Source organism: Hyalella azteca, unplaced genomic scaffold (genome assembly GCF_000764305.2).
Source record: "Hyalella azteca isolate HAZT.00-mixed unplaced genomic scaffold, Hazt_2.0.2 contig3755, whole genome shotgun sequence".
Classification (NCBI taxonomy): Eukaryota; Metazoa; Arthropoda; class Malacostraca; order Amphipoda; family Hyalellidae; genus Hyalella; species Hyalella azteca.
The window spans coordinates 166,823-185,255 of record NW_025933992.1 but is presented as its reverse complement, the minus strand read 5'-3'; the positions used below and the strand labels follow the sequence as shown (position 1 = coordinate 185,255).

At 42.3% G+C, this 18,433-nt stretch overlaps 1 protein-coding gene across 1 annotated transcript in view; it reads left to right on the top strand.

Annotated features, from left to right (window-relative positions):
- The first annotated feature begins 3,647 nt into the window (after positions 1-3,647).
- The window catches only part of LOC108680244 (reelin), a 79,802-nt gene continuing 65,016 nt past the window's right edge, over positions 3,648-18,433 (top strand). Inside the window, exons 1-11 of the mRNA XM_047879756.1 lie at positions 3,648-4,293; positions 5,765-5,962; positions 6,701-6,812; positions 8,741-8,851; positions 10,279-10,346; positions 11,316-11,430; positions 12,288-12,406; positions 12,643-13,003; positions 13,776-14,037; positions 14,912-15,102; positions 15,659-15,772. Coding sequence (XP_047735712.1) covers positions 3,648-4,293; positions 5,765-5,962; positions 6,701-6,812; positions 8,741-8,851; positions 10,279-10,346; positions 11,316-11,430; positions 12,288-12,406; positions 12,643-13,003; positions 13,776-14,037; positions 14,912-15,102; positions 15,659-15,772 — 2,297 coding nt within the window. The remainder of the gene's footprint in view (positions 4,294-5,764; positions 5,963-6,700; positions 6,813-8,740; positions 8,852-10,278; positions 10,347-11,315; positions 11,431-12,287; positions 12,407-12,642; positions 13,004-13,775; positions 14,038-14,911; positions 15,103-15,658; positions 15,773-18,433) is intronic.

The following is an 18,433-nucleotide window of genomic DNA, read 5'->3' as shown; positions in this document are numbered from 1 at the left end:
CTTTGATATTGTAATTTTTAAAAATGTTGAACATGCGGATCTGTGATGATCTGGGGTGCTATTTCCTGGAAATCCGGCGGACCAATGATTTCTCTTAATTCGAGAATCAACAGCCGTGACTATGTAGGAATTTTGGAGAACCAAGTTCATCCAATGGTTAAGGCACTGTTTCCGGAGGGAACGCCGTCTTTCAAGATGATAAAGCATCGATCGCTACATTTTGAATTATTAAAAAATGACACGAGGAACATTCAATGAGCATCTCATTTGGCCACCACAATCACAAGACCTGAATATTATCGAGCATTTATGGCCGATTTCAGAGATGCAAGTCAGAAGTCGACTCCCGCCGCCATCGTCTTTAAAAGAGCTGGAGGGAGTTTTAGCTGAAGAATGGGCTGAAATTATTTTGGAAACAATTCACAACTTGTATGAATCAATACCTCGATATAAGGAGGCTGTAATTGCCGCAAAAGGTCAGGGGGGAATTGCCTACCTACGTCATACTAAAATATATTATGTTGATATTTCAGGTGTTTCCCTTATTTTGAGGGAACCCTGTATATATTAATAATACCATATTAATCCTAAAAATAATATTATTGCTAATGACATATTGCGCCGACCTGAGTGTCGTGATGTTTCAACTCGAAGTTATTCTTCAATGTACGGACTGCCGATGGCAGTTGAGCGGATGTCAACTACATAATTTGAGTTTTTCGTTACAGATTTTGGCACTGAATTCAAATTCAAGTTTTATACGTTAATATTTTTTTACTATTTTCAGCTTCACACCAAAATGACGGCAGGATTTAGTGAGCTGTTCGCCCTCGTCAGGGTACTTGCTTTCCCTCTGTGGACCATCACAAGCCCGGAGGTGGGGACTGTGACATCCTGCGCCCGTCAGTGCGCATACAGCGATGTCTGCGGGGGGTTCGTGTGGAACAAGTCAGTGGTGAGTTTGATATACGGTGACTGTAGTGAGTCAGTGCTGAGTTCAATGCATGGTGACTGTAACTAGTCAGCATTGAGTTCGATATCAGGTGACTGTAGCAAGCCATAGGTAATTTTGATATTAGGTGACGGTAGCGAGTCATCAGTGAGTTCGGTATAAGGAGACTGTAGCGAGTTAGTGGTAAGTTTGATGTATAATGAATATAATGAATTAGCGGTGAGTTCGATATATGATATGCCTGTAACGAGTCAGTGGCGAGTTCGATACATGATGACTGTAACGACTCAGTGGTGAGTTTTAAATATGATGACTGTAACGAGTCAGCGGTGAGTTCGAAATTAGGCGACTAGCGAGTCAGTGGTAAGTTTGATATGTGATGAATGTAATGAGGCAGTGGCTAATTTGATAAACGATAACTGTAACGAGTCAGTGGTCAGTTTGATATATGATGACTGTAACGAGTCAACGGGGAATTTGATATATGATGAGTGTAACGAGTCAGGGATGAATCCGATATACTGTGGCTGTAAAGACTCAGTGGCGAATTTGATATTTGGTGACTGTAACGAGTCAGTGGTGAGTTCGTTATATGGTGACTGAAACGAGACAGTAGTGAGTCCGAAATCAGGTGGTAGTGGCAAATTAGTTGTGAGTTCGATGTATGCATGGTGACTGTAACGAATCAGCGGTGAGGTCGATATATGGTGATTTTATCGAATCAGTGGTGTGTTTGATATATGATTACTGTAACGAATCAGTGGTGAGTTTGATATAAGAATACTGTAAGAAGTAAGTGGTGAATTCGACATAAATGACTGATCGAGTCAGAGGTGAGTTCGATATTAGGTGACTTTAGCTCATCAGTTGAGAATTCGATATATTATGGCTGTATCAGGTCAGGGGTTAATTTGATATATGGTGACTGTAACGAGTCAGTGGTGTGTTCGATATAAGTTGACTTTAGCAAGTCAGTGGTGAATTCGATATAAGTTGACTTTAGCGAGTCAGCGGTTAGTTAGATATAAGTTTTCTGTTACGAGTCAGCGGAGAGTTCGATATGAGGAGGGTGTAGCGAGTGGTGAGTTCGATAACTGGTGACTAAAGAATCAGTCGTGAATCCGATGTAAGGTAACTATCCAAGGTGAGTTCAATGGATGGTGACTGTAACAAGTGAGCGGTGAGTTCGATAAATGACGACTTTACCGAATCAGTGGTGAGTTTGATATATGATGACTCTAACGAGTCAGAGGTAATTTGATATATGGTGACTGTAACGAGTCATTGGTGAGTTTGACTTTTAATGAAAATGAGATTATACTGAAAACTTTCTTCAAAAAGATATGACAATTTTACATTCATATCATTTGCTGTTAAAAGCCTTGTTTATTTGCGAGTAAGGCAATCGAGGTACTTTAAATTTCGGAGAAGTCCTATATAGTCATGAAGCACATTTGGATCACCGGCATTTATATGGCAGGATAATGTTCGAATGACAATACTTTGGAGTGTAAATTCGTTGCAGATACTTGAACAAAGAAAACGTGTTTAGCGGTGATGTCCATACGGGACATGGGAGTAAAATGCATAATTAAAATGTGTATTTTTTATATATATCTGTGAGTATTTATGAACAAAAATTATTGTGATACAAATATTAGACAATTACATTTATTTTACTTCATGACTGTCCACGAATAGCCACTGTGCCTCCTGGTGGTGGACTCTTCCATCTCTGGGGCAGTGCTGGCCACGCGTTCAGCGGCCTACCGCCGCAGACGGTATCGGGATGACCTGTACATGTACGAGTCCAGCGCGACTAACTCCACTGCCATGTGAGTTACACTGTTGTAGGGTGTAAATTTTAACATTTGTATATTGTATTATTGTGAGTTCGCCTGTCTCACGCTAGCCTTGTATTAATTATTTCCTTAATTCATTAGGTTTTGTCATGTTTTCTCGTGTTTAATATAGCGGATTTCTCGCTGTGACGATGTGTCGTTAGTCAGTGGCGGGTTGATCCGGCAGTCTTTTAGCAATGTTACACGTGTGCGGATTTTTTAACCACGTTATGCTGGTCGTGCCGCCCGAACACTCGTTATCTGTGTAACTCTGCTTGTTAATGTTCTCTGAATAAAGCCCGTTAACTGTTATTTGTGCCACGTTTCATTGAACCAACGGAACGAACGACCCGACAACAATTGGCGCCCAACGTGTTTAACATTTCGAACTTTCGTTCTGTGGTTTTATTGGTTCAGATTAGTGAAGTGGTGGGCTTGTGATGTCAGAGACTAACGATAATTCACCGCAGTGTGAAGTGACTGGTAAAAGTAGTCGGAGTGCGGAACCTACTGATGATGTAGACCTCAGTAAAGTGATCAGAATTCAGAGTTTGCTTCTTCAGTTCAGCCATCCTCAAGTGAGAAGTGCACTTTTGCAGGGGAAGTTTAATGTCCCGGCTGATGAGACTACTCTACTCCAACAGATCGACCAATTAAGATGGAACCTGCTACCCGCGCATGATGTGAGTTCTTCCAAATGCTGTGATATAGCCGCCGGTCATTTTGCTGAACTTTTGGCCAGATCTCCACGTAGATTTGCGATTGGTGAGGGTGATGTCATGCGCAAAGCCTACAGTGCATGGTACGATATCCTTGAATTGCTCTCAGACGCAGATTTTTGGAGAAGTACGCCAATGGCTGACCGCTGTGTTCATTTTGAGAGTGAGAACAGTGATGACTCACCTGTGCTGGAACCTGACACGTTGAGCAAAGAAAGCCATGGAGGTGCCAGGAAGAAAATCCCTTTAGTCAAGAAGGAGGCTGGCCGCGGTATCTCGTCACAGAAAGTTTCTCGGAGGGCGGTTATCGAGACCATAACCATCTCGGATTCAGACGAAGATGCGTCTTCTTCGGAAGAAGAAATAGTGTTTAATTATAACCATAATGTCGTTTCAACAAAGGTAGTGAAACCTAACATTTTTGTTGTCGATGGTCAACAACATCTGAAAGATTTCTTATCTGACTACGAGCATTATTTCAACCGCAAGTTTGTTGGTGGCAGCTCGAGGGAGTGTGCGAGACATTTAGGAGACTTCCTGTCAGGTGAAGTGAAGGAAGTTTACAGCCGCTTGTGTACGTCGAGTTGCCAGTACTCGTATCTGAAGAGTGAGCTCTTACGTTGGTACAGGACGCAAAAGATCGGCAAGAGATCTTATTGGCGGCGTGAACTCAGGAAAGCCTCAATTGAACCCGGAGAGAAGCTTTACCTCTATGGAATGCGCTTGATGAACATGGCCCAGCAAGGATACGACAACGACAAGGAGTGCGCCCGTGAAGCACGTGAGCAATTCTTACGATCAGTGCCGGGTCAGTTTTCGCGAGAAGTACGAACCATCGAACGCCATAGTCGTATCGAAAGAGATTATTCATTCAAACTTCCCTGGAAATCGTTGATGGGATTGGCACGCGACATGGATGAAACCAGCGGAAAGACTGCACGTGTCGACCTGGATGACGTCAAAACGTTGGGTGTAAGATTCGCAGCCTGTCGAGTTGAGGATAATGTCTCTGCAACTCATGGTAATAGGCCTGAGGTCATCTCAAACAGCCGCGAGTCGACTACAAATCTGCGTTCTCCTCACGTGTACGGCGCCTGACCCGCAACGATAATTTTTGTACGTGGTGCGGGAAATCAGGACACCTTGAAGATAAGTGTCGAACCAGACAGTCGTGCTACAACTGCGGCGAAGTTGGACATTTTGCGGCGAAGTTGGACATTTTTCCGCTCAGTGTCCGAAGAGAAACCGATCTTTACGTTGTCCGCAATGCCAAGGCAATCACTTGGGAAAAGATTGTTCGAACGGACGTTTAAACAAAGACGCCCTGAACAATCGGAGTGCTCTTCAGGGCTACAAACATTAACTCCACCTCAGAAGACCTTAGTAAGATATTGGTCGGACTCAATCCACAGAGTACAAAATTGAACTGATGAACGATACTCCCATTTACGAGCGCCCAAGACGTTTTCCTAAACCAATTGAAGACGAAATTAACAAACAATGTGAGGATTTGCACGCATTAGGAATCATAGAACCTAGCGTTTCTCCGTGGGCGTTTCCTATTGTTCCCATCCGCAAACCTGATAAGACCATTAGAATGTGCATTGACTATCGTAAACTCAATAAAGTAATTAAAGCTGACAACCACCCGATTCCCAATTTAACGGATTCTTTGTATAGTTTGGGCGGTGCTAAGTTCTTTACGTGCCTTGATTTGATAAAGGGTTATTATCAGGTACCTTAGCATGAATCCAGCAAGGAAATTACAGCATTCACTACGAATAATAATCAATGGCAGTTCAGACGGTTGCCATTTGGGCTAAAGACGGCTCCTTCGGCCTTTCAGCGAACTTTGCAGAATATTTTATACAAAGAAGTTTCTAGCGATAAGGTTAAAATTTACATTGATGATATTCTCATTGTCGAATCTGATTTCATGTCTCATGTATCCCTCGTGCATAAAGTTTTATCTATTCTGGCAGACAGTGGCATTAAGGTAAAGCCATCAAAATGTACGTGGGTATCACGCGAGGTGGAATTTTTGGGTCATGTTGTGAGTGAGTCTGGCATTCGAAAGACACCAAAATTCGTTGAAGCAGTACTATCCTAGATCCTATCCTATAGGATCTATCCTATTATTACACTACTATCCTATTCGTCGGTCTAGTATCCTAGACCGACGACAGTTAGAGACCTGCAGAAATTCTTAGGTTTGATTAATTTTCAACGGAAATTTGTGCCATTTTGTTCAGACCTAATGCAACCTCTTTCTAAATTTACTGGCAAGCGAGGCTCGGTTAAACTCAAATGGTCCGATCAGATGCTTGAGTCGTTCGAGACCTTGAAGAAGCTCGTCGCCGAGGAATGCATATTAGCTTACCCAGACTATTCACCCAATGCTGAAAAGCTTGAGCTCTGGGTTGATGCTTCGGCCACAGGAGCAGGAGCCTGTTTGATGCAGAAGCAGGGGGGCGTTTCGAAGGTCATTGTGTATGCTTCTACGACGTTTCTTAAAAACCAGAAGAATTATTCCACAATTGAGAGGGAATTAGCTGCGTTGCGTTGGGCAGTTAAGAATTTGCGACCTTTCTTGTACGGGATTGATTTTATTGTGCATACTGACCACCAAGCTCTTGTGTATTTACATAACATGAAGTTGGTAAGTAGCCGACTTGCTCGTACTGTAGAGGATTTAGCAGAATTCAGCTTTGAAATACGGTTCACCCCTGGTAGGTTGAATGTTGCTGCGGACCGACTATGTCGATGGACCTCTGCTCCTGGTATCGAGACTGAGGGTGAATGTGACCAGTCATTACCTGCAGGATTAATTTTAGATGGTTCGCCTGCGCCAGGTGGTGGAGACTCTCTTTTCATTAGCCTGCAAAGAGTATTGTTTAAGAGTCACCGAGTGAAAGGTTGCCCTCAATCCCATGTAGAACTACGGCGGGTGCTTGTCGAGGATATTCTCTCAGATTTGAAAGGTTATAAATTGTCTGCCAACTCAGAGACGAAACTTGCTTTGAAATTAATGCAAATTCCAGGAAATTTGCCGTGTTTAGAAGTGTTATACGTTGCCAGCAAATTGTTCAATGTAAGGATAGACGTGTATTATTGTTGTAAGTCACCTGTAATTTATAGACATGACATGTGTAATAGCGAGGAGGTATTGTCTTTGCAATGTTTGGCAGGTATCCATTATAATCCTTTGATCGAATTGAAATATTTTTCTCCTCCTAAATTGGAACTTGCTGAGGAAACCGTTGCGGTTGATAGCGTGGCTGAACCCATTGAGGACGAAGAGTACGATCTTGACCTATTGTTTTGTAAGGTGGACGATTGCAGCGTCCCAACACTTAATGACATTCGCGTCCAGGGTGCGTCATGTTGCGCTCTCGTTGATACGGGAGCTCAAGTAAGTCTAATTGCTAAAGGTTTCGTGCAAACCCTTGCTTTAGGGGCTGATAAGATCTTAAATGATCATTCAATTGAGTTGGTAGGATTGACTGGTGCGAAACATGTTGTAACTGTTGCAACTAAACTCCAGATAGAACTGTGCGAGTTTATAGTTGTGCATGATTTTTGTATTGTCCCACCAATAAGCCTTTCTGAACTGAGCCGGCTGGCTCACAGACGTGGTCCATTTAATCGCCGAGGTTAGAGTTGTTGCTGTATTTATAATAAGGATGTTGCTGTGAAAGCAACATCCTTATATAGAGTCGGCGGTCTTGTTCCGACACTACCAGGGAAGAGTTGGAGCATCTTACTTAAATTGCGATTAACGGTGATAACTGTTTTACGACTGTCGATGACCCAGGGGTGTCGTAATCCCGAGTCATATACAAACGAAGATGCAGAGATTAGGAGCTTGCTGGTGATCCCGCTTACGAATTGAGCAATGATTTATTATTGAGCAAATTATTGGCACATCCACAATGATGAGCAAATTATTGGCACAGCCACAAATACAACAAAGCTTCAATCTCTTGCGACAGTGTTTTATATATGTGTCGCATACGGCTGCAGTGTTTATAGAACAAGGAACACCAAAGTGTACCAGATGGCCTCTAAGTGGCGCGTGCATTTGAGATTTACTTTCAACACATAGTACGAGTCGTGTCGTCCGGTTAATGAAGTGCCACATAGTCTTCTTTGCAAGGAAGACCTATTGAGAAGTCCAGGGTCGTTATTGCTGCCATGTCAGGTTCCAGACTCCAGGTAGGAAATAACCAAAACTCGTTGAATATCACCTTAATCGTTTGATCTCTAAATTGTAGTTGAAAGTTATATGCACAACGTTTACTATGCTCAGACTAAATCACACTATGCAAAACCCTTAAAAAATAAATGACGTGAACTAATTTCAGAATAGCTTACACACCTTGCCAGTCCGAGTTGCTGGGCACAAATCAGCACCAGTGGAACCTATTGTACGGATTAACCTACAAATTTCTCTGAAATTGTTCTGTTGTAGGGTGTAATTTTTAACATTTGTATATTGTATTATTATGAGTTCGCCTGTCTCACGCTAGCCTTGTATTATTTAAGTATTTCCTCGTTATTGCATTAGGTTTTGTCATGTTTTCTCATGTTTAATTTAGCGGATTTCTCGCTGTGACAATGCGTCGTCAGTCAGTGGCGGGTTGATCCGGGAGTCTTTTAGCAGTGTTACACGTGTGCGGACCTTTTAACCAAGTTATGCTGGTCGTGCCGCCCGAACACTCTTTATCTGTGTAACTCTGCTTGTTAATGTTCTCTGAATAAAGCCTGTTAACTGTTATTTGTGCCACGTTTCATTGAACCAACGGAACGAGCGACCCGACAACTGTTCCAAATGAAATGGTTGTTCAATTGTTTCAAAGCAATCAGACGGGCAGTTTCTTTTTCAATTTCCAAGCATCGATTGTAGCAATGTTAGTATGCAACGATTGTAGTCATGCTACAAGAGAGCAAGTGTAACAATGTAACCCGGGAACAACTGTTGACATGTTACGACGAGACATGTGAACATATTCTACTATAGAATAATTGTACCAATGATACAATGGACTGATTATAGCCATGCCACCCTGAACTGCCTGTACCTCTGTTACACTGAACTGACAGTACCCATATTGCACTCAACTGATTGTACACATGTTACACTGAACTAATTGTACCCATGTAACACCGAACTGACTGTACCCATGTTACACTGAACTGACTGTACCCATGTTAAACTGAACTGACAGTACCCATATTGCACTCACTGTGCTGCACCAGCAGTCGGCGGCCGCCCCTCAGCGGGAGCACACGTTTCTCTGGGTCGCACCTGCCGCTGGCTCAGGCTGCGTCGCCTTCCTGTAAGACAATATACCTAAGCTAATTCATTATTCTTAGTTATTTCCTTCCTATACTCTATAATCAGCATATACATAGTTCCATCTTTGACAGAGAAATCCCTATCCACTTTATATATCTTTTCCTTATTGGAGCAAAACTTGTATCCAGTTCATTTTTTCCACCTATCGTATTACCGGTAACCATTATCTTATATTGACTAAACCTGACCGCATGAGAACGTGTTTAATTTATATACCGACTCGTATTACTCGTGTCCAAATTGCCATACAGACTCGAATTGCTCGTGTCCAAGTGTCATACAGACTCGCATTACTCGAGTCCAAGTATATGGGCCCAGTGGTTACAGTTCAGAGTACCCGGATTGGAGCAGAGAGGCGCGGGTTCGATCCCAGCTCTGTGCGCCAGTTTCTGGTCAGAATCGGCGAGGAGGCCGGGCTATTAAGCACAGCAGAATTGGAGCAGTGAGCTGCGAGTTCGAGACCTCGACAAGCTGTGAATGTTCTGCGATGTTAAGAATCGGCGACAGGCCTACGGCCTAATAAACGCTGAAACCGCTATTATTATTATTATAAGTTGTCATACAGACTCGCATTACTCGTGTCCAAGTTGTCATACAGGCCTTACTTTCAAAACTGGCTAAGTGAACGTAAGTACTCACGCTCTATTTTCTTGTCTATGATTGGTGGATTTTGCTTGAAAGGCCGTCAATTATTGGCTGATGGAATTACGATCTCTTAACTTTTTTGAAAGTATAGGCCCAGACTCGCATTACTCGTGTTCAAGTTATCATACAGACTCGCAGTACCCGCAACCTTCCTTCGAAGAGCGATTTGGAGCTAAATATCGTTTTATATTTCATTACTAGTATACTGGAACTAAATATGGTAAATTATGTCATTTCATGGTAGAGCATTTTCGTGATTAAATATTGTTATCTTAGTTAATGATCGAATATTCTCGCGGTTGAATATTGTTAATTATCTTAGTCGCTGATCGAACAGTCTCGAAGAAAAATGTTGTTAATTACATCAGTAGTTGATCGAACATTTTCATCTTAGATAATTATCGAAAATTCTCGATCCTTTACATCGTCATTTATCTTAATCAACCATCAAACATTTTCGGATTCAAATATCATTAGTTATTTTTGTTGTTGATCGAACATTATCTTTGATAATGATCATTAATTATCATAGTAATCACCGTTAATTATTCATGATAATTTCTGTTAATTGTTGCACCATCGTCAAAGAATAAAAGATCAATTGCTATGTTGAAAATTTTCATCAAGAAAGTGCAAAAATTTTGAAAAAAATTTGTCTGTCGTGAAGCGCATTGATGAAATCTGAATTAATGTTCATGTGTTTGATGATCACGTTCATGATGTTGTTGGATGTGAGTTGTTTCAATGTTTGGTGTGGCCCAGGGCTACCGGGTCTGTCGGGGGCACGCTGGTCTACAGAGATATCAACATCTTCGAGGTCTGCGAGCAAGGTAACTCACAAAACCCTGGTAGATTGTACCCATGCATGTATAGGTACAGTAGACCCCATGTAGATCCCCAAGTAGACCTCTAAATATACCATTAAGTAGATCCCTAAACTGACCCCTATGTAGACTCCAGAGTAGTGCCCCCAAGTAGACCCCAACTTGACCACCATTTAGACCCAAAGACAGGGAGCTTAACACCCGAGTGTACCGATTCATGATATATATGTAAAGGGTCTTCAAGTAAAATTCAGCAAGGCTCATTTAAAGGCAAAGGTTTGAAGAACCAGACGATTTATTACAAGTTTGTGCCGTATTTTTTTTATTGTCAGTGCGCCGTGCGTTGCAGCCACGGCCACGAATCGCAGTTCGCCTAATGTTAGAGATTTGGGCAACCAAAGTTTAAAACAAAAGAGAAACATCTTGTCTGACTCAGTTTACCGATTTTTCAAACACTTTGACACTTAGTTTACTGTACAAACATGTTGACTGACTCATTTCACTATACAAATACTGATGATTATTTTTTTCAAAAACACATTTAATATACACATAAGCGTTCGCCTATAGCAAGCGTTCGCCTTTAGCAAGCGTGTCATGAACAAAGTCCCTCCCTATATTAGGTTGTGCTAGCTTATTTAGTTATAGTTTCATGCTCTGGAGTTAAGAGAAGGAAATATTTGCTACCAATGTTTTAATTCTGAAGATTAGTCTTACTACGTTCAACTGCTTATATATTTTGGCATGTGTTAAGAATAAATGATTTTACTCGTTAGTCATAACTGGCGTGCCACATAACTGACGTGCCACATTAGACTGATTCAATTTGCTGATAATAAAATTTCAATGAATATGATAATAGTAACAGTATAGCAATGAAAAATTACCAGTATAACAATAGCAACATAACTATAGCAAAATAACATTAATAAGATAACAATAACAGTATAACAATAACCGTAACTTGTGCTGCAGAGAGCGGTCCCGCTGAGCTGCAGGCGGCGCCCGGCCTCGCGTCAGGCTGGCGGCCGCAGTCCCACGTACTCCTGAGGGACTCCTTCGTCGCGTCCCAGCCCGACCCTGACGTGTGGTGGGTGTCTGGGACGTGTGGTGGGTGTCTGGGACGTGTGGTGGGTGTCTGGGACGTGTGGTGGTGTCTGGGACGTGTGGTGGGTGTCTGGGACGTGTGGTGGGTGTCTGGGACGTGTGGTGGGTGTCTGGGACGTGTGGTGGGTGTCTGGGACGTGCGGTGGGTGTCTGGGACGTGTGGTGGGTGTCTGGGACACGGCGTGTGGTGGATATTGGTGCGTGAATCTTATTGTATTCACCGCAGGCAAACCCAACCTTAAAGTTCGGCTTTGTAATCGCACAGCAACTGTAAACTTCACTGCGTATGTTTGTACTGCTACCCTTGCGAAATCCCTTCAAGCGTGCTTGGCCTAGAAAGTAAGTCACAGCAACAGCGATCATTATGCGCGCATTACCGTACGATTATAATGCGCGCATTACCGTACGATTATAATGCGCGCATTACCGTACGATTATAATGCGCGCATTACCGTACGATTATAATGCGCGCATTACCGTACGCACGCTCCCACTTCTGCGCACGACGCTCCATGGCCGAGTATGTAATCAACTGTGAAGAAGAATGCGATATTTTTATCGGCTTGTAAATTATGTGGTCGTATGTTACAAGACAACCGGGAATTGCTATTCCAGTTCTGCTATATATTTGCTATTCCCTTCTGCTATAGGCCGATTCACTATTGGCTGATTGACTATAGGCTGATGCACTATAGGCTGATGCACTATAGGCTGATGCACTATAGGCTGATTCACTATAGGCCAATTCACTATAGGCTGATTCATTATAGTCAGACGCTCGACTTTCTGGCTTGGCAGCCCAACTATTGCGATGAGTTCTCCCCTCCTCCCCCCCACCAGGTCGTCGGTGTCGGGGGGCGCCGTGCAGGAGGTCTTCGGCTCAGGCTCCGGCTCAGCCCTCGTCCTCAGCAGCGCCTCCGCCAGCCACGCTGAGACCACGCCCTTTGATTTCACTGATGGTAAAGCGGCAGAGGGAATGTGATTATGTTGTCAGGAATTGCAATTATAATTTATTTAGAATAATTATGAAGTTATTTTTTTGGTGTTCTTGCAAAGGTTTCCCTTACATAACAAAAGAATGAAGTATTTCGACTAAGAAATTTTTCAATTCCGTATAACAAACTAATAGCTTATTCACTTGTAATTATTTGTAACTTTCTGAATTGACAACTGGACAGAAAATTCACTCCCACAGCCGTGGACCTGCACTTCACGCTGACGTCAGGCCCGTGCAAGGAAGGCTCTGTGGTGCAGCTCTACTTCGGTCTGGTCGAGGCAGGCGAGCGCAACGAGCTACAGGCGAGCCCGTGGGACGAGAGTCCCCCGCCCCCGGCGTCTGGCCCCCCACAGGCGAGCAGTCCGGACACTTCCAGGTCCTCGAGAGCGCAGCAATTAAACGACGCCGAGAATTTGGAAATTAATTCGGCAAATAAAGCTTTTGCTGACGGTGTTCGTCCACCGCACGTCAGCGACAGTGAACTTGGGACGACTTACAACCATGCGAACTCTGACGATGGCCGACGGTGCGGCAGCTGGGTGCTGGAAAACGAATTCAGGTACAGCGCGCATTACCTTCCATGCTTGCCAGTTGCGCTTCATACTTCACATGTTTCCGGTGATGGAAAATATCATTGATTTTCTTCACTTGATTTTCTTCATTTGACAACCAATCAGCTCTGATCACTAAATTAACGATAACCAATCAACTTTGATTCTTTCGTGGACGATGGTACAGCAGCTCTGATTATTATAATATTTTAATCGAAAATCAAACGCATCTGAATCCATTCATATGGAGTCAGAGGCTTACTCATCAATTTTTCTGCACGTTACTCACCAAGTACTCACCAAGTAGTCTCCAAGTACTCACCAAGTACTCGCCAAGTACTCACCAAGTAGTCACCAAGTATATAGGCACCAAGTAGTCTTCAAGTACTCACCAAGTACTCACCAAGTAGTCACCAAGTAGTCACCAAGTAGTCACCAAGTACTCACCAAGTACTCACCAAGTACTCTCCAAGTACTCACCAAATACTCACCAAGTACTCGTTAAATACTCAAGGCTTTCTCGACGAGTAACATGAATTTTTTGGGATGGTTCTCACCGACACGAGTAGCCCATGAGAGTACGGCACACTTTATTCCATGACAGACACTCATCTAATCATCCTATATTCTTTCTCATGAATTCGACCAAATAGGCCTTTACCTGTAATTACCAACTAAATTAACACAGAAATGTTTTTCTCTTAATATTATTATCATATTGTAGAAATAGTTTTATCGTATAGTTTTATTTGTTATCGCAACACTCGCCTGTCTCGCCAGCGCCACGGCGCAGGGGGTGGAGCACGTGGTCTTCACCCCGCTGCAGCTGCGCCGTCCACGCGCCTGCATCAAATTTGTGGTCTTGCCTCACCAAGACCACAAGCTCGGCACCACCAAGTCCACCGACCTCTGCCTCGTCATTGATGACGTCATCCTCGGTGCCCAGACCAAAGCTTTGTCCGCCCACAACACCGATTTTGTTGAGGACTTCGACTCCTTCAGTCCCTCCAACTGGTTCTCCTTCCCACAGGGCTTGGTCGAGGTGAGATCTTCTAATTAAACATAATTGATTGAATTTAGTAATTCATACTATAGGTCCGCAAATAAATTATATTCAATTTACTAACCAATAATTTAATATACACAATTGAGTTGAAGTTTTTTTTTTGCACTCTATTCTACTCTATTCTACTCTATTCTACTCTATTCTACTCTATTCTACTCTATTCCACTCTATTCTACTCTATTCTACTCTATTCTACTCTAACTAGGCATCTGTTGAAGAGTCGCTACACTCGGATTAGAGTTATTGTCGGTCTGCTTGACCCCTCGATGAAAATCCGCTTCTAGTCATAATCTCCTTTCCGACTCAATAGAAACGTGAGAGTATGAAAGGCTTGACAAAGCCAAGTCTTCCTAAGCTTGCTAGCTGGGCCCGGCTGAAATGGGTTCTAGAGTTCTAGACGACGCCTGTTGCAGTCGGGGCGACATCGAAATTTTGTTAGGGTGGTAGCGCGACACGGCGAGCATCATTTGGTCCTGGTACAATTGATTCAATAAGTACTTTTTATTCTTTTCACAATGACGGAATCTTGCGGTTAAATTTACGAAACTAGAAATTTAAGCCACTGTTTATTGTGCAGGAGTTTCCAGAATATGTTATTTTTTCCTTACGTTCGCCTCTGTTAAGTATTGTTGGCTCAATTATGAATGCTGTTTCTATAGGGAGCATTCAGTTCTGGACAAGGAACATATTCAAGTATTTATAGAATAAATGGAAATAATGTTTAGAGATCCGCCCGATGCACATTGTGTGCAGTATTTCTAAGCAAGATTCACATTATAAACGTTTCATGACAATAAATATGATACTGGTAGAAATAGATCTAACTTCATATACCATTTTTCCACGTCAGCGCTCGTGTTCGTCAGACAGTGCGTCGCTGACGTTCCCTGAGGTAGCGTCTGGCACCGCGGCGCAGCAGCAGCAGCACCAGCAGCAGCTGCGGCTCAGGGTCGCCACCACGTCCCTGATGGACCTCTACGGCGACCCTCCTGACGCGGACCTCCTCTTGCATCAGAGCTTCGGGCAACCCTTGGGCGAAGGGTGAGGCTGGAACTGAACAATGGCGGCCCAGCATTTTGATCACGAATGTCAATAGGTGATGCAAAACTGCACTACAGCACGTGATTAGGCTGGTACAGCACGTTATTAGGCTGGTGCAGCACGTTATTAGGCTGGTGCAGCACGTTATTAGGCTGGTACAGCACGTTATTAGGCTGGTACAGCACGTTATTAGGCTGGTGCAGCATGTTATTAGGCTGGTGCAGCACGTGATTAGGCTGGTACAGCATGTTATTAGGCTGGTACAGCAGGCGCCGCCGCAACTCTACGGACTATGCGTCTCAGGTTTATTTTACTCTGCACCGCGAAAAGAAGTTACTTCTAAATTTCAGTTTCCTTCAGAAACGTGGCGGTAGTTTCCATATAATTGCTACAAATTCCTTGATATGATATAATTTTAATTATAATGTGTAGTAGACAGCGAGTTTGAGTTAATTGGTAAAATATCACGAGTAAAATACAATATTTAATAAAAGAATATAACAGATTATTATCGTGGGGTTTTAATTAATTTTCCATGTGGTGTCTATTGCATCAGCTGGAGGTTGACTGGGGGTGCGGTGACGTCATGTGGGGGGAGCGGCAGCCCCCCGCTGCTCGTCATGGAGGGGGAGGGGGTCAGGAAGATCTGCACGCCCCCAATTGACGCCACGTGCGTATTTGTGATCGTTTGCCGCAAGTTTTTTTGCATGAAATACAGTACCGCTAAACGTTATACCATGAAAACGACTATCTTTTTAACCTTAATTGGTCATTAAAATTATTTTGAAATCAATCAAATTGGCAGGAAATAATCAATTGAACTGATATATATTTTATTATAAATTGCCCTCGGCTGCTTTTCTTGACTCTGATGAAATACTTCGGTCCCTGCCTTCCAAAGAGGCTCCAATTTTAAGCGGTGATCTCATTTGTATTCAAAAGGCTCCTCTTTAATGGTGGTGGTCATTTTTTGCGGCAAATTAATTTTTTCTGCGGACTGCATTGTTAGGGTACGTAGTGTAATAGCGTGTTTTTACAGTTAGACATTTGGATTTTTTGGTTTTAAGTCACCTCGGACGTGACCTCGTTCAGGTAAGCACCGAAACTTGTTCATTGCTACATGATCCACCACGGAGGTACGCGTTACTTTATAATTTGGTCTGCTTATTTTTGTGATCATTTCCTGTTGCAATTCAGTGGTGATGTTTAGATTTGTTCTTGATTATGGTTATCAGTCGATAGTTTATTTATCTGGCTTACGTAATATTCGGCTTTTGGTTGCTCAAATATTGCTAGTTCTAAATTTTCACTTATTTCTTAATTTCAGAAAGGCTCCGAATCTTGAGACCGAAAGTAAGAACTTGAGCAAAGGGAACACACGGTTATATAGTTTTGTCTTTATTTGTATTTGTCGTTTGCTTATTATAGTTTCCATTTATCGTTCTTATTCATCCCGTTTTTACCACTATACCCACGACAGCATATTTTATTATAGTGGGTTTTCTATCTCTTTTTGGATACCTTTTAGGGGCTGGAGAGGCTCGTTACATTCGGCTTAATGGCGTTCATCGGTTACCTCCTCAAATTAGCTGCTAATTTGAAATATATTTGGAGTGTTTTTGTATAAAAATATGAATACAAGCGTTGAGTGACACTGAAAATAAGCCGCTGATCAAGCCCTGTGCTAACTCTGCTCAGACGCTGGCATGATGCCTCAGCAGGACCGTTACAAGCCCCTACCCTAGTAATGCAAACAATGCACGTGTAGGGAAACGTGTAGGGTTGTAACTCATGTATGCGTGGGTAATTTCTTGTGTTGGAACTAAACCGAGACTTTAAGTAGCCTCTAGACGATCAATATTATTGGTTTTTAGCTACGCAATTTGTTCTCTGTTGGCAATAATAGAAAAGTGGCCTAATATATTGCATGATTTAATTTTTTTTTCACTGAGCTGTCATTTGGCATCGTTGCTCAATATTCAGCCAGTTGATCTCTAGTGGCCGGATGAACAGTGTGCAACCACACGTGATCATCAGGGTGACACTTATGCAAAATATATATTTGTTGTTGTAGCCACTTAAGTGTATCGTGGCAGTCCGGCTCTGTGTAAAGTGAAGTGCTAGGTTATTATATTCCGCCTTATTCTCTGGTTATAACTGTAAGTAATTAACGTGTAGATGTTAACTTAAACGATTAAAAAAACCTAATTTTTTAGCTCAGTAACTCCAATGCACCGGCCGGCGATGAAACAAGAAATAACCTCATGACGAACCTCATCACCTGTAAGGTTGTTGCAGTCAAGTTACGGCACTAAGTTCATTTGTTAAGATTGACACGCGCTTCTCTATTTTTTTATGTTGTCTAGCCTTATGCAATGAAGTGTACGACTTAAAAAATTCATTTTCAAAGGCAAATTTCTTTGCTTTTACTCTCTAGTACTTTTGAAAATGAAGTTGAATGTTGTGCATCTCCTCATCACATATTTAAGAACACAACAGCAGGATATTGCAAGATTTAGGAAGAGATAAAAATTGTCTGCTTAAGGCATGCGCATTGCCTCAGTTGTCACTTGAGCTACCTATATTCAATTGCCTTGAGTTCTAATTTTTAATTCATCTCGAAAATTTGATCAATTTGTAGAACAGAAGGTTCTGCATTCTGCATTATCTGTTTAACAGTCATGCACGGTTAGGCCAAGCGGGGGGCACTCGGCCGTCGGCACCGAATGGCTTGTAAGTTGAACTCGTTTCAACTGCAAAGCCTTAATGACAAAGCAAATTAAAAATGGCTACTATAATAGCAACATAAATTTTGAAGATAGTTATGGTCGAGTTCTTTCGGTAATATTTTAACGCAGAGTTTTGAGGCTTAGGCAAAACAATTTGCTCGATATAAATTTAAGGTGACTTAAGCTTCATGACATCTGACAAGTAATTTAACAGATACACACAGATACACTAAGCGCACAACCTAGTTTTTTTCAGATGGAAATACTGTATGGATGGAACCTGGGAAATATATAAAAATAAAATAAAAAATTGTATTACCTCAGAGAATTTACTTTCGCAAAGTGACTGGAAATGGATATTTTGCCACCATTTTACATCTATCCCATATCCAAATGGTTCCTGATTGCTACCCGAGTCCATGTATAAATATTAAGTTTTTGATAGGATTCACTCTGAATTTCTTGAACAAAACTGTTCTTAATAGGGAGCGATAAGCAGTAGTCAAATATATAGATTTTATACATATATCCATGTGTACAACGAATATAGCGTATTCATTTGAAAAACCATTCCCATTCTCTCATTAAGAAGGGGGAAATTT